The 16361-nt window shown below is 47.4% G+C and overlaps 1 protein-coding gene across 3 annotated transcripts in view; it reads right to left on the reverse strand.

Moving 5' to 3' along the window:
• Nucleotides 1–1829: 1829 nt before the first annotated feature.
• ADD2 (adducin 2) overlaps nt 1830–16361 on the reverse strand; it is a 42131-nt gene continuing 27599 nt past the window's right edge. For 2 of the 3 annotated variants that reach the window (XM_023251746.2, XM_045054345.1), the window contains exons 12-14: nt 15268–15415; nt 13506–13631; nt 1830–8310 (exon numbers count right to left, since the gene is read on the reverse strand). In XM_023251746.2, coding sequence (XP_023107514.1) covers nt 8006–8310; nt 13506–13631; nt 15268–15415 — 579 coding nt within the window. In that variant the 3' untranslated portion in view covers nt 1830–8005. The remainder of the gene's footprint in view (nt 8311–13505; nt 13632–15267; nt 15416–16361) is intronic. The other variant, XM_045054346.1, reaches the window with a different exon arrangement.

Below are 16361 nucleotides of genomic sequence, written 5' to 3' on the forward strand. Positions count from 1 at the left end.
CTGGTGCTTTCTGACAAATGGATATTAACAGAGATATTCTTAGCCTTCCTCCTGCTTCTTGCAGTAACTCTGCTTCATTGAGGAGCATGTCTTCCAGTTTGTTAGAATGGCCTCCTTCTTTTGAACTATTAAATCAATAGCTTTAAACTATTACCACATTATTTTTCTCCATGCTGATTCTTGATAGAGTGAGATCTCTATCAGATTAAGTGTGGTTCCTGTCAGAGATGTGTGGATCTGTGTCCAAAGGCCCAAAGGAAGAAAAAAGGAAAGATTTCTACTTTTCTAATGGTTACATTTTGCCAGATTATGGTTAGGTGGCAGCCGTGGCATCCACAATAACTTGGCTGAAAATTTCCTTTTGCATATTTATTAGGGTAGGCAGCATTACCTAGGGTCATGGCACCCCTCTCTGATGCCTGTCAGGATCCTGGTGCTCAAGCATCCCCCTTCTCAGCTCCTCATTTAGACCTTGCAAATAGGGCTCCACAGTGTGAACCCTGGCACCCTGCTCACGCTCTGAGGTCAGGCCTGGAGCCCACCGCATTTCCCCAGTGTCCACGGTCTCCCCTCGCTGCTTTCATCCAGCTCCGGGGGGAAGCTGGCGCCCCCTGCCCGGCCTTTCCACTTCCTGTCCAGGTGGTGCTCCTTTCACGCACAGGGAATTGTGGGTCGCTGGGCCCTAGGCCTTCTCTCCCCTGCTGGGCACATTCTGAAGAAATCCCTCAGCGTTTCTGGAAGGTGGAGGGCGTTCTGTTTCCATGTTTGTATGCCTCAGGTCTGCAGTGGACATTGAGGACGTGAGGAAGAGGAGCTCCCCTTGATGGCTTGCACCACCACTGTCAGCTGCAGCAAGCTCTATAAGATGGTGTGGGCACACTGGCTGTGCTTCTTGGCCTGAGTGGTGCGCACAGCTGTGTGTTACATGGCATGCAGGTGGTCTCCTTGGGGACTTCAGGAGAGAAGACACTGATGGCCTTGGGGCAGGGCTGTGCTAGGTCCATAGGAACCCGTGGGAGCTTTGGGTATAAGAGGCAGCACTGGGGACACAGACCCACCAGGAAGTAGCGGGCCTGGGAGTGACGATGGGGATGGGGAGATTTGCTCAGGACACTTGGTTAGTGGGAAGTGGTGGAAAGATTAAGGGCTTGCTTACCTAGAAGACCTCGGTTTGAATTTGGGCTTCACCACATACAAACCTGTGGCCCATGAAAACCTCATTTCAGAGCCGGCTCCTCATCTGTAAAGTAGGTAATAATAGGACTGCCCTTTGGGTTTTATGGGGTTTAAATGAGGTGCTACATGTGAGACACAATGCCTGACCTATATGTGTGTGGACCTTCAACAAATCCTGGGCTCCTTATGTGAGTAAAGAGGAGCAGGGATGGGGCGAATGGGCTCTTTCGTCTTTCTCTTCCCTAGGATCTCTATTCCCCTTTCACCCTCTGGGTGACCTCTTAGCTCTCCCCAGCCCGCTGATTCTGGCCTGACACTTCTTTGCATTCCAGCCCATGAATCTGCAACCCATGGGGACCATCCACATGTTTTTGTATCCCTCTCCTGTACCCCAACCCATCTAAACTGATCTTCCTCCACAAGCTGTTTGCAAATCCACATGGCCTTTCCCTTCTTAGAAGCCTACAGTATTTTACTCTATTACCTCCCTCCCCAGCCAGAACTCAATTATTCACATATGTGAGGAATGGTTTCAAAAATGGGAGTTTCCTGTGTGGCTGGATGTTCCTCTACATGGACCCCCTCTCTGGCTTCTACTCTCCTGAGAGCAGGGCAAGCTGGGTGGCCGACAGAGATGGGTCACACACTGGGAAGCCAAGCACGGTAGATTTACTAGGGTAATATCTGCAGGTGAGATAACAGCACATACATACAGAAATTCATGGGCAGAGATGCCACCCAGCACCACAAACACCAAAGCAGAGAGGGAGTGGGGGGCCTCAGGAAGTGGCTTTGGAAAGTTCTCTTGAAAATCCAAGGGCAGCTTTGGTGCTCAGAGATTCAAACAGAAAACTATACAAAACCAACCCATAAATATATATATATATATATTATATATGTGTGTATTATATATATATAAAATTGCAAAATAAAAGCCCAAGAAACTAATCATCAATCTGCACATCAGTGGCTCAAAAAGTGTTAGCGTAAAGGCAAAACCGTTTGTGGGAATGATGCATGATCCAGGGGGCTGGCATTTTCAGTAGCAGAAAGAGTATTTACATGGAACCCCTATTTGAGACTTCACAATACTAGGAAAAGCTAAACACAGACAATGCATGTACAAGGGAAGACGATTGTCAGACACAGACATTTCACTGAAACCATCCACGGCTTTAGAGAACACGGCACTCTCTACCTAGACCCCCGCACGCTCAGCCAGGTGAGCCCAGGCCCTGGACGCCCTCCCCACTTGAGTCTTCCTGGGAGAGGGATGAACACAGTGCTGGACTCGGCTGTAGCATAGATGGCAGGAATTTAAAGGTGGGCTGGACCACGGAGATCAAAGCAGGCCTGGCAGGCATGAGGTGGGGTTGAAATGTGGGGGCAGAGGTCCCCCAAATACAGTCCCGTTTTATAAGAGCTTTGATGTATTTAAATGTGACCCCTCCATCCTTGGTCCAACCGTTGTCCTCCTTTGATTCACTTAAAAAGAGAAGATCTAAAGTTATACGAGATGATCTGCTGGAGACGAGAACAGTTTGGGGGTTTTTCTATAGTTCTCCCACCACCCCAAACCCTCACAATGTTTTCTCTAAGCTACTTAGAGGTAGGGACTTGCCATATTGCAGACGGCCTCTTCCTGCCCCTTGGGAACCAGTGGGTGAGAAGAGAAGCTGCCCCACGGGAAAAGCTACTGAGGCTCGGCCTCCAGCCACACCTGTGTCCCCTGTGTCAGTGACTGTGACCAGTTCTCCTCCATCTTCAGGTCTAATTTCTCATAGCAATGACCCAACTTTTGGGGACACCTTGAAGGCAAATGGCACCAAACATCGATTTGGCAAAACCCAAGTACGAACCAATATGAACCATCACTTCCATATTTTTAAGAAAACCCTCAACTGGAGATTCTAATTGTTCCTAAAGAGAGTAACCTATCTATATAAAATGATGAAAGGAAATTTCTCCACTAAAGAAGGACACCCCACCTGAAATGCCCACGTTGATTCCTGGGTGAGGGTGGCTTCTCACTGAGAGGCTCAAGAGGGTTCGATGTGCCCTGGTGACAGGGCTCTACCTATGCTTTTATTTCTGGCAAAAAGTATGCCACATCCAAGGGGATAGGTTGGCTAGACAGGGCATTTGGCAATAATCACTCTACTGTGTCTGCTCTTTCATATTGTGGCACAAGTGGGATTGCAACAGAGAAATAACCAATGAGCATATTTCATCGGTCAGTTCAGGCCTCTGACTTTTCACATTGAATCATCCCTTTTGGAACAGATGGGGAACAGTTGTGGGGGTGCCCTGTGTTTTCTGTGGGAGTGGATTTACCTCCTCCCTAATTTCTTCTGAGACTCTTTGAATGTTATTGTCTTTGAGAGTTTGCTTAGACTCAAGTGGTGAGAGAAAATACAAGACCTGTTTTCCTCTAAGCTCAGAGAGTCAACAACAACTGTACCAACCAATTCAAGGGCTTATGCTGACCTGTGTAAGGAAAACGAGTAAGGACTGTATGTTTTCTCATTTGTTCAACAAAAACTGAATACTCTTGGCCTGGAACTAGAACATATAAAATACACTTGTGCAAAAGATGGCCTACAGGCCAATGGGAGACTATGTGTATATCCACCCCCATGGATACCTCCATGGAAAATTCCAAATTTCTTTTTGATCTTTTCAGCTTTCAGAAGTAAATCGTGGTGTTGGGTGAATGGTTCTTTTGAATCCATGGTAACCAGAGAGGTGGACTTACAGTGCTTCTCCACATGTTGACAAGAGTGATAGCCCTGTTATAATGGTGCCGAATGACTTCTGAATGACTGCCTTGCCACATTCAGGAGTGACAGTGCATTAGACACTGGGAGCAGGATTCAAGGCTCAGTATACATAAATCCATAGTATGAGAGCAATGTTTTTAGTGGGGCTCTTACTAGACCAGGGTGCTCATCCAAATCCCTGCAAGTCCCTTAAGAAGAACTTCTCTGTCTGCAGAGGAAGAACCCTATTTTCATTACAGCACTGTTGAGGGAGGCTATTTTTAATCTGTGTGTAACCTGGACAAAGTCAGATAGTTGGGTCACTACAGGCCAGGAGGCCCTTTTGGAGCACAGATCTGGGCTGGAGGCTTGCCTCTTAGCAGAGCTTTTTGCAAAGTTTGAGAAAGGCCACACTGTGTGGACAGTTCTCCCACATCACTGCTGGGTGCCAGCCATCAGCGCACAGAGAGTCACTGGAGCCAATTTGTCTCTCTGTAACTGTCTCCTGCCTCCCGACCTCACTCCAGTCTGTTTTCCCATGGAAACAGCCTCAAAACCTCCCTCTGCCCAGCTCAGCCATCCATAACACTGCAGACTGGCTCGTGTTTTCTCATCCCTTTCTGTGGCAGATTCATGCCCAGTGGCTTTACTAGAAATGAACCTACCGCCTACCCATTCTGAGCTCCCCATAGATGCATTTTCTCCAGAAGGATACTGGTAAAAGTTTTCAGCCAACTTTTATCCAAATCCAAAGAAAATGGCCTCTCCTCTAAAAACCTCTGGGTTTTTTTGGATTGCATGTCCCCTGCAATAGCACCCAGTGCACCACCTTAAGCCTAGAGCTAAGGGCCCCACCTCCTGCGCATACAAGGGAGGAAGAAATTGGCAGAATGACTCAAAAGCTCTTGTAGCAATTCTGCACTAAGGCAAAATAGACCTGCAAACTGCACCAAGGATTAGCTCTTTGAATATTTCCCTCTCCTTGTTGAAAATCTCTAAGATGCTTTATCCAAAGAATTTTAGGGAAGTAAAATTCTGTGCCAGAAGCATGCTATATGCTATAAAGGAAAATGTAGGTAAGGCAGGCCACCAAGAACGTTTCAGTGCTGACATTTCAGAAAGGCCTCATTTTAAGATCTCCTGTGCCTTCACTGCTCTCCTCCTCTCCAGGCCATTCTCCACCCAGACGCCAAAGAGATTTTTGTAAAATTCAAGCTTGATTATGACATCCTGACTGTAAGCCATCAGCAACTCCAAACACCCTACATGATAAAATCGAGTTGCACATTTTCTACAGGTTTCTCTCTGATCCAGCCCTTCCCACCTATAAAACAAAGCCTCCCACCCCCTCACACTTTATGCTCTGGCATTACTATATCACTCAGTGGACCTGTCATGGAGCCTTGCACTTCCATGCCTTTGCACATGCTTTTCCCTCATCAGAAATATTCCAACAACCCTTTTGTCTTCCTGGAGAATTCCTCTTTGTCTGAAAACCTAACTTAATCATCACATCTTTCAGGAAAGTTTCTCTGGTCCAGAAGATAGTAAATCATTACTTCCTTATGCCATCTCTGCCCTCTTGCCCTTTTGGTAACTTGTCTACATGCCTCCTACACTTAAAAACTTCCTGTGGGCAGGGACTATGTTTTGCTTTCAGGTCTGCTGTTTTGTTTGAATGTATGAGGAATGAGAAAATGGATAAATGTAAGGTGGACCCATGGTATAAATTCCAAGGATGATGCTCCAGCAAGGCTCTGGCATTTTCACCTATGAGGCCTCATTGTTGTATAGGGAATAAAGAGAATTTGTTGAATGCAGAGTCAAATCAACATCATCTCTGAGCTACAACCACTTGAACACAAAAAGCTGTGTCAACGGTTATGTCGTCTCCACTCCTAACATTGTTTCCTGCTGATTATTCTAGCTACAATGATTATTTCCTTTAATGACAGCATAATGCCTGATGCTTAGTGGGTGCTCAACAAAGATGGTGAGGGATAAATGAATGAATGTGAAATCTATTTTTTTAAAGAAGGCATCTGAGGATTGGCTTTTGAAGGCATTTCCCACATCACAGACTTTTTCTGAGGCATACATGCCCTTGACCATTGGCTTGCCCATCACAAGATCCAATCAGAAAGTAGAACGAAGTAGAGGGTGGGGGAGCAGTTAGGAATCTGACTAGGGAGATGCAGCACTGGGTTCTCCTTAGTCAGGCGTCAGTTTCCTTCCTTCTTAAGAAATAGCCCAACTATACTCCAGCCCAACCAGACGGCTCCTGCCTCTCCTTTGTTGGAGGTCCACATTGGCCTCACCACAATCCACGTTTATTGGGAACTTAACGTGTATTGATGAGGGAGAACACGGGTAGTTTTCTGCTTTCATGTCAACTGCTGACATTACACAGTGGAGACCAGTCGCAGAAATGGGTCCTGGACTAAAACAACCATCCTTGGGGATTCAAGTTTTCTAATCATCATCAACTGTTAAGAACAAGGCTCTGGACTCAGACTGAGCTGGGCTCAAATCCAGGCTCTGATCTTTCTAGCCACATCACCTGAGCAAGTCAATTGTCCTTTTGGGGCTCAGTTTCCTTAATCATAAAATGGGAATACCTCACCCACATCACAGGATTATTGTAATGGTCAAAGGGTGCAACGAATGTAAAGGCTGCACAGTGTCTATACATAGAAAGTAAGTGCCCAAAAGTGGAAAACGATGATTAAGAACTTTCAAAAGTACTTTCACAATCATCAGGACAAAAAGGAAAAATACTCTTTGAAGACACTGTGCTATAAAGAGAATGGATTGTCTATTTTTTAGGAGCCAACAACGCTTATTACTCGATGTCCCACGGAAGGATATGAAAAGATAGTGCTGGCATTTACAACGAAAGCCATAGCTCTTACTAGGCCCCAGGATGGACAGATAGTGACAGGGTGAGGACACTCAAGCTGATTTCTCTCCTAGATGATTCAAGAGACTTAATCTTGAAGGGCTCATCTCACTCTCCTCTGCTGGACCCAGAGTGACTGAGTCGGAACCCAAAGGAGCCAAGGGTAAGATGCCAGTTCCAGTGTGTGAGCCAGGTTCCAGGTTTGCGGGGAAGTCAGGGGACACCTGACTGCCAGGTAGGAGTGAAACAGGTAGAGCCACATTGCTCCGTGTGTCATGCAAAGCTAGAAAGGCATAGCATTTCCTGTGTTGTTTTGATCCTCCTTGTACAACCCAAAGCCAAAGGAGGATCTAAATTTCCCCAAATTTCTGCCCTGAGCATGAGACAACTTTTCTCTAAGCTAAATTTGGTTTTAGTTTTGAAGCGCCTGAGATGCACGATTCAAATGGGCCGAGTTCCTGGCTTCTTATATTGATTAAACTACTCGAATCCTGTGGCTGACTTGGCTTGCCCTCACGTCTGCCCGCTCTTACAATTCTTCATCCGTCCGTCATTCAGGAGGTTCCATGAAGAAAGCTCAGGGTTAGTGGTTGGGGAAGCATGAGCTAAGCCATCAGCCCTTGGGAACAAAGATTAACTTCTGGTGGAGGGAACAGGTCAATTTGTCTGGTTACTGTGAGCAGCAGAGCAAGGACCCTGTGGGAAAGAGAGATTTCTAAACTGTGACAGCTCCATCAGCAGGAGATTGGATTCCCGCAAGGAAAAGGACCTTTCTCAGGGGAAGCCTCGACCTGTCTGATTTGGTCTGAGGCTGTGCGAGCTTGCAGCCCACTCTGGCCTTCTGCCCTGGGCTCAGATTGGTGGGCAGCAACCTCACAAAGGCGGCCCGCAACTAGGCAGTGTTATATAGTGGAAAAAGCACTGGACTAGGGGCCAGGAGACCCGAATTCTAGTGCTGGCTCTGCCACTAACTAGCTGTGTGACCTTGGGAAAGTCACCTGATTTCTCTGGGGCAATTGTAAAATGAGGGGTTGGTTGGGTGATCTCTAAGTTCCCCCTCAGAGTGTGATCCAGGGTCCTATTCTATCCTTTGTTGGCCCTGTGCTTCTAGGGACAGAGTTGGGAGAAGGGAAGGGGTGGAGAGAGAGGGTGCAGATGAGAATGCTACCAATCAGGACTCCACTTTCTCCTTCTTTTTGCTCTTTTTCAGGAAGGACGGGGTTCGGAATTTCTTCTTCTTTTTGGAGGGAGACTTGGAAGGTGAGCCCTCTGGGGACATGGGGCCGCTGGTGACCGACTCAGTTTTGTCCTTAGAGGTATCAACATCTGTGTCAGCATTGGTGGTCATCTGGCTCAAGCCCTTGCTGAGAATTTCCTCTGCGGTCTGTTCTTCCTCCTTCCCGTTGACCACCACTCCTTCTGGCTGCGTTGTTTCAGGCTCTGTGGTGGCTTTGCTTGTTTCTGTCTTAGCACCTTCTAGAAAAAGATCAAAAGACATGACCCATAAGATTTCAATTTCAGGTGATGGTTTCTACCTGGGGTTAACAGAACCATTTCTAAATAATTCTGTAAAATAAGTGTAGAGCAACAGGAGAGACAGGCTGGCATTGCAGGGGGTTGGCAGGTCTGTTACTCTGGGCTATTGTCTACAAATGTAAATAAGGTAATGATGTCCAAATGTGGCAGGGGGCTCAGCGAGGACCAAGTTGAGAACTTTTCTAGGCACAAAATGAAGAGACAGACTCAGGCTATAGGAAAGGGAAGAGCAGTGACACTCATGACTCAGAAGGGGAAGCTAAGAATTGTAACTATTTCAGTTTCATCAGTGAAAATATGGAAATTACATTTTTTAAATTTTTATTTAAATTCCAATTAGTTAACATGGAAATTACATGTTTTTATAGCCATTTCCTTTTCTGTACCTGAGAAGAACTTTGGGAAAAAAGGAGAATATCTTCCCAGGAGGCACAGAAGGGAAGGCAGATGGAGAATGGAATCCCTGAGGGACATGGACCCTGTATTTCCAAGATAAAAGGATTAACCGAAGGGGAAGATGAAGGGGAAGATGCATGGTTGGCTCATTCTAGCGGCCACCTGGAGGGAACATGTTTAGATTGCCGCCATGTTTAAGGCCAGAGCTGCTCAGATCCCAGAAAATAAGCCCCCCGGCCCACCTGCCTCCCTTTCTCCTCCCCACCCCCCATCCCATTTCCACTCAAGCTTTGGAATGCCTGGATGGGGAGGGAGGAGGGGAAATTATAAAACCACAGACTTTGAAAAGTAGAAAGGAATTTAAAGATCATCTAACTCAGCTCCTCCCCATTTTACAGAAATGAAAACTGAGTAAAGTAGTAAAAGTGGGCAGACCTCAGTCTTCGACACCCGTTCTTGTGTTCTTTTCACTATGTGAAACTAAGAGGAGTATATGAGTGATAAGCATGTGTGTGTGTGTGTGTGTGTGTGTGTGTTTGTAAGTGTGTAAATGTGTGGTGAGCTGTATATGTGTGAGTTGAGTTTGAGTATATGTGTGTGTTTTTGAATGAGTGTGTGGGTGTGGTGTGTGAGTGTTGGTGTCAGTGAGTGAACTGTGTGAGTTGTGTGAGTGTGGGTGTGTGAGATCTCACACTGGGCATGCTCAACTCTGGGAATGTGAGTCATGGGTGAGGTATAACTGGTATGACTTACAGAAGAAATAGGTGAGGATAGAAGTTTCATGAAAAGACAAGGGTTTTTGACAGGGGTAAAGACTGGAGAAATGTATGGTTGCATGGAAGATGGGACAGATGAGTGTAAATTTGGGGACAGTCAGAATGGGTTAGTTTGACTATGGGCAGACTCTTATAATGAGATCTTTCATAACTTCTGAAATTCTCTGGGCAGGTCAACATCCTCTTCCAGATGACTTCTAAGGACTGTCTTTCTCTTAGTATCCAACACCTTGGCCTCCTATCCTTCTACTATCTGTGGCCCATGTCCTGTCATCATCCAGCTACTAAATTCTCTAATTCCCTTTACTTCAATGGTCCTCACTCCCCTTCCCTTGCACCATGTGTTCCCATCATCATCACCTGGCAATAGACTTGAAACTTGCCTAGACACAACCTTCTTTCTGTCCACTCTCCTCTCCTCACTTCACCTGCTAGTTGGCCTCATAAACCCTCTTGTCTGGCTAAAGCCTCCCTTGACATTTGGCAATAATCTTGTCCTTTTCTAAACCTATTGCCAATATATCCATTTTACACTTGCATATGTCATTTACCTTTTTTTAAGAAGACACAGTTGGGCATGGTCCCCTCCCAAAATGAATCTGGCTGGCTCTGTGGCTCACAGTGACCAACAGAATGATGAGGAAGTGCCACTGAGCCAGCTACAGGCTGAAGACTTAAGAAGGCCTAGAAGTTCTTGCTTTTAGATTTTGGGAAACCCTGAGCCACTATGTAATAAAATCTGACTACTATAATGGAAACACACATGGAGAGGCCACATGGAAAGGCCCTACAACCACATGGAGACAGAGAGACACAGAGAGAGAAAGAGAGAAACAGAAAGAGAGAGAGACAGAAGACCAGCCATCCCAGTGTCCCCAGCTGAACCCAGTCTTCCAGCTATTGACAAGAGTGCACCACCTTGGAAATTCTAGTTTAATCAAGCTCCCAGATGACCGCAGCCCCAGTGAACATGAATGGAGCAGAACCATCCAGGTGAGTCTAGTCAACACACAGAACAACTAATTTCTATAAAACCAGCTCTTATTATGCATCATGATTTAATAATTATCTATTGCTGTATAACACCCCCCACTCCCTGCCCCATCCCAACTTAGTGGCTTAAAACAGCAAGCCTGTATTTTCTCCCACAATCCTGGGAACATAGTACATAATGAGAACTCATTCACGTAAGCACATCATAAGGCCCTTTGGTATTCATTTGCAAATTTTATCCCAATAACAACACTATGAGTCAGGAAGGGCAAGATTTGTGTTAGGCACACTCCCCGCCCCCCCCCCCCCCCAAATTCTGCAGGGTTTTTAAGTAACTTATTTAGATGGTGAAATCAGTAAGTGATGGTGTTGAATACAGGGCTATTTCTTGGCAGGCACAGCCAGTGCTTCCTGCAAGTTTACTGGGGGATGGAGTCAGTAGGGACAGGGACAGTCAGGAGCCAGTCAAAGAGAAGGCAATGACAGAGATGACCAGTGTGGAGGAAGAGGGTTTGCAAGAGTCTCCTTCAGGGAAGCCAATGGGGTAGGAAACAGATGAGGAGGGACGCCAAGGTGACTCAGCACCAGAGCATTTGAGAGCATGGTGATGCATGATGACAAATGGAGAAAAGCCAGCCCTGATCCAATGGATGAGCTAAATGTGAAAGTGCACACGTAGAGGGGAGGGTCAGCCCTGTCTGCCCTGGGGAGCCAGGCAAGCTATCGGGCCACCTGGCCATGTCCACCCAGCCCTGCTTCACATTGGTCACTTGAGGCAGCTACAACTCTGGCCTCGTCATGCAGAGTTGGCTCTGTCTGTGCTACAGGAAGAGTCTTCAGGGAAGACCTTGACTTTTCCGACAATTCAACCAGGGTATGCCTCTCTGTGAGGGCTCAAATTTGGACCAGAGAGGGCAGGAATCATGCTACCAGTGGGAATGATGTCAGGGGTGGGTAAGCAGTTATCCCACCTGCCATACACCTCTCCTCCCGCCCTCTGTCCCCCTGAACAGCAGAGATTGCTCCAAGGAGCTCCCAGGAGCTGAAATGGAATTACTAGCCTTTGTCCCACTGCTTCCATAAGCCTCCTCTCCAGCTTGGATTTCCCTCCTGCAGTTGGTGCACATGCCCCAAGGGATGACGAAGACATGGTCATTCAGGTCAGGTGCTCTAAACATCTCCATAAGGCAGTTGGTCCCAAGGCCATTCAGGCTCTGGGCCACAACCCTAGAAGAGGTCATGAGCTCCTTGGAGGGGCCATGCATGTATTAGGAACAGGGATGCAGATGTGCTCCTGACGGCATAAGCATTCCCTCAAAGGGAGTGCCCAGGAGCCAGCCCCACTGCCCTTTCACTATGCAGACTTGTTGCTTCTGGGTGGTATGCCCTGTGTGAGTACAAGTGTGTGTTTGTGCATGAGTGCATCCTGTGTATATCCTAGAGCGAGGCCCAGCCCATGCATACCACATATGGAGTTGGCCTTGAATTTTGTAGCCAGGAACCTCCTGAAGGCAGAGTTGCCATAGAAAAAGATGGGGAGAAACACATTTCTTTTGAAAAAGTCCTCCCTCCCCCATTGCAAGTGTTGGAGTGAGTTAGTAAATGGCCTCTCTATACTTACTACAGAGACAAGTATTCAGAATCGGAGGAAAGTCCTTTGATGAAGGCACAAATGGGAAGAGAAAGGAAGACATTGTGGAGACAGGTTGACAACACCATGATGAGACACAATGAACACAAACAGGCAGGGGACATCCACTTGGAGCTCTGGCCACAAGCAGATGGGTTTCCTCTGGCAATGCTGGGACTGCACTCAAGGCAGCAATTCACCTCTGGAGGAAGCTCAGGGCTTAGGGGATTCTAGCAGCATCCACACATGTGGTCATTTGACCCAGGAGGGAGAAGATCTCATCAGTCCACCAAGCCCGGCTTGGCGGTACAGCCTTCCCTGGTGAGGGCTCAAGGGACCCAGGGGAGGAGTGTTCATGCCCCAGAGTGATTCCAGAAGCTCATTAAGGACACTTTTCTGATCTAGGTGGTATAGACTATAATAACATCATTATCTACCATATGTATATTATTAATCATTATCACAATTAGATCTTACATTTAAACGTTCTTATTCTTTCAAAGTATACTCTCTTCCATCGACAACTTCCCTTATAAGAACCTTTAAAAGGGAAAATATTAGTAGTCTCATTTGACAGATAAGGAAACTGAGGCCCAGAGATTATCTGATTTTCTAAAATTAGCAGTTATTATTAGTTAGTGGTTGAGTTGGGCCTAGACATTAATTGTCTAAACTAGTATCTAATTAAGTGTTTCTCAGCCTGGGCTACACAGTAGGTTTATCTGGAGAGATCTTAAAACTCCAGTGCACTCTTCTCTAACCTACCCCTAGCCCATTTAGCTGAGAACTACTGGGAGTGCTGTGGTGGGAACCCAGGCCGATGTCAGGATTTTCAAAGTTCCCCATGTAATTCCAGTGTTGAGATTCCAAAGGTTGAGAATGACATCATCAGCCTTACCCGGGAGCTTGTTGGAAATATACGGTCTTGGGTCCCACCCTAGACCTACTGCAACAGAGTCTTCATTTTAACAAGATCCTGATGATCCCTACGCACATTAAAGTTTGAGCACTGGGCTGGTGCATCTAGAAAGACCCATCAGCCAGTCTGAGTTAGTGGTGAAAAGGCTGTGGGCCAATCATTAACTCACTCATCACTGCTCAGACAGGCACTTAAATTGTAAACTGTGTTATCACAGGTTGTGAATGAAACAAGGTTACATTTGGTAATCCCTATTTCAGATTCCCTAGAAATGGCAGATCAGAAAGCTTTTGGGGGTAGCTTTTCAACACCTGTTTAAAGGCAGGGTCCCTGCAGTGTGCACCCCTGCCCTGCCTTTCACACAGACCCCTTTCCGGGCTGTGGACATGCCTTCTCCCTCCCAGCTGCACATTGCACTCACCGTCTAAAGACTTGGAGGGAGAGACCAGGGGGCTCTTCGTCTCTGACTTTGCTGGACTCTGTGCTGGAGAAGCAGGTGCAGACCTTACAGGGGAGCCAGGCTCCTCTGCAGTGGTTTCTTTCTCTCCTGAAAATACAGGAAACCACTTCAGGTTAGGGATCAAACAGAGGAGAGGTGGGCAGAGAGAAAACATTTACAAAAATGCTTTCTTCTAGCTGGTCCTCATTTCTCCGGGCTGAAGTTAGCTCCTTCCCCCAACCTTTTTAAAATCTCTGCTACATTCTGGGGGAGGCAAATGGGAGGAGTCAGACTCCTGTCTTGTTTCCTCCATCCAAGCGCATCTGCCAGTGGAACGCTAGCCCTGATGTGGACCTCAAGGCTGCAGGCTTCCTGCCTGTGATTTGTTTACATGTAGCTTATGTATCATTTATCTAATTTTCATGTTCAACCCAAATAACCCCTAGGGATGTAAAGCACCACGTTTTCTATCTACTTTTTCAATTGTCATATTAGAATTCCAAGCAAGCTAGCAAGGGTTTTTCTAGTGTGTGCTTTGTGCCCAGGAGGATGACTGACTCTGGGTGGGGAGGGGGTTGTGGAAGAAGACTCTGCCCTGAGGGAATAAAAGCCTCGCCTAGTGGGCTAAACCAGGAGCTGAATTCTTCTGTGTCTCAGACCCCAAGTGCTCTTGAAACAAAGAGAAGGGATAGCTCAAAGTGGGGGGGGGGGCGGTGGAGAGGGACAGAGAGGGCTTTTTAGCTGGAGAGGGGCTGGAGATGGAAGTCCGGATCAGGCTGAGAGGGGAAACTGTGCCAGGAAGGGACAAAGGCATGAGTGAGAGCCCACAGGCTATCATGAATGTGAATATTTGGGAGTCAACATGGAGAAATGAGCTTGACTGAAGATTCTGAAATAAAGAAGGAATAATAATTTTATAGATTAATAAATATCACTGTTATAATTACCTTATCATACCTAATGTTTATCTGACCTAAACCATACTTACAGGCACTGTTCTTTTTTTTAAGAAATCAGTAATGTTCTTTTTCTTTTTAAAATATTTATTGATTTTTGAGAGAGAGAGAGAGAGAGAGCATGCACACAAGCAGGGGAGGGGCAGAGAGAGAGAAGGAGGGAGGGAGGGAGGGAGAGGGAGACACAGAATCCGAAGCAGGCTCCAGGCTGAGCTGTCAGCACCAAGCCTGACGCAGGGCTCATTGGGAGAGGGAAACAGAATCTGAAGCTGTCCATGCAGGGCTGGATGTGGGGTTCAATGGGGGGGGGGGTTGGACGGGGGGCTTGAACCCACGAGCCATGAGATCATGACTTGAGCTGAAGTCTGACACTTAACCAACTGAGCCACCCAGGCGCCCCTTAAAGGCACTGTTCTAAGTACTGTGCAAGGATTAACTCCTTTATACCCAGGTGAGAGGCTCAGACAAGGTCGTGGCAACACTGTGTCGCCGTCACCATTAGGCGCTGAGCAATGAGGACCATTCTGTAACTAATAGCATTATGCTGGTTTATGGGGCAGGAAGGGCAAACTGAGGATACGAGAGAGGAGGGAGAGAAGCAAGTGAAGATTGAGAGTGAGAGCAAATGAAGGCTAGCTGGAGTCCCGTGGGCCCTGCCAAGCAGAGGCATGGGTCACAGGGGTACTGGTGGGAGTGAATGGCTGGCGGCTCTGCTGCCTCTCTGGGTGCCCCCAGCTCTCCCTCCACCCTGGGAGATCCTGAAGCACTAGGGAGCCAGGGTTATTTACCGTCAAGTTCTAGTTTCTTCCTCTCCACCTCCTTCTTGTACTCCTCCAGCTCCTGGTCAGTGAGTTGGCTGAAGGGGTTGGGCACAGTCTCCTCTGAGTCATCTTTGGTATCCGCATCGCCCTTGGACATCAGCTGGCTCTCTGTAGACTGAAAGTTAACCACAGAGTGTGTGTTGCTCTCTGAATGCCGTGGTTGGGGCCCAGGCCCGAGCTTCCTTTCAGACTCATGTGGCTGCCAGCGGTCTTGCTAGGGGCAGCGTGGCATGCAGCTCCTTGGAAACAGCTCAGGGCCTCTGGGTAGGGGTTGTTCATTCCTCCCCACGGCTACCTCACCCCCAAACCTGGGTTCTTTGCAACTACCTGGGTAAATGCAGGGAGTCCACCCTCTGCCCTAGAAATAAAATCAAAGGATGCTCCCAAGCAGAAGGAAGACACACGTTTATTGCAATCCCTCCTGTGGATGCTTGCAAGCCATCACTATGCAAATACAGTTGGCAGCCCAAAGTCAGTTAGCCAAAAGCCGGCAAGCAAAGCGTTGGCTCAAGCCAGCTTCATGCCAGCCATTCCCCACTACACCCTCCTCCCACCCCCCGACAGCAGCACAAGCCACAGCACACAGCAGTAAGTCAAATGCAAAACACACAATGGCTTCAGCGTTCTCAGTCCAAATAGTTAGTCCTGTTTTGCACACAGTCATAAATTACAAGGAGGCCAAGGTCCTGAATCTCAGATCTTCAACCTGCCTGTACTGCAGGTCCCTGGGGGACAGTGGCAACAATTCCTGGGGGGCTCATTGGCTGGACCTTGTGTGAGCTTCAGGAATCCTTTGACCTCTCTAGCCCATGACAAGGTCTAAAATTCAGACCCCATAGCCCTTTCTCCTAATTTGGCATCTTCATTGTGACCTTTGAGAATGCAGTGCTTGGAAGCTGAGGAGGAGTCAGCGTGTGAAACTCGGGAGGTGAGCCCACAAGAGCTGGGCCACACCACACACTCCAGGCCACCTCCCCTGGCCTACCAGGTCCTCTGACAATGGGCCTTGGGCATCTTCCAAAAGAGAAGCAGCATTGGCTTATCTTAAGGAATCACAGAGT

This window comes from Felis catus, chromosome A3 (genome assembly GCF_018350175.1).
Source record: "Felis catus isolate Fca126 chromosome A3, F.catus_Fca126_mat1.0, whole genome shotgun sequence".
Lineage (NCBI taxonomy): Eukaryota > Metazoa > Chordata > Mammalia > Carnivora > Felidae > Felis > Felis catus.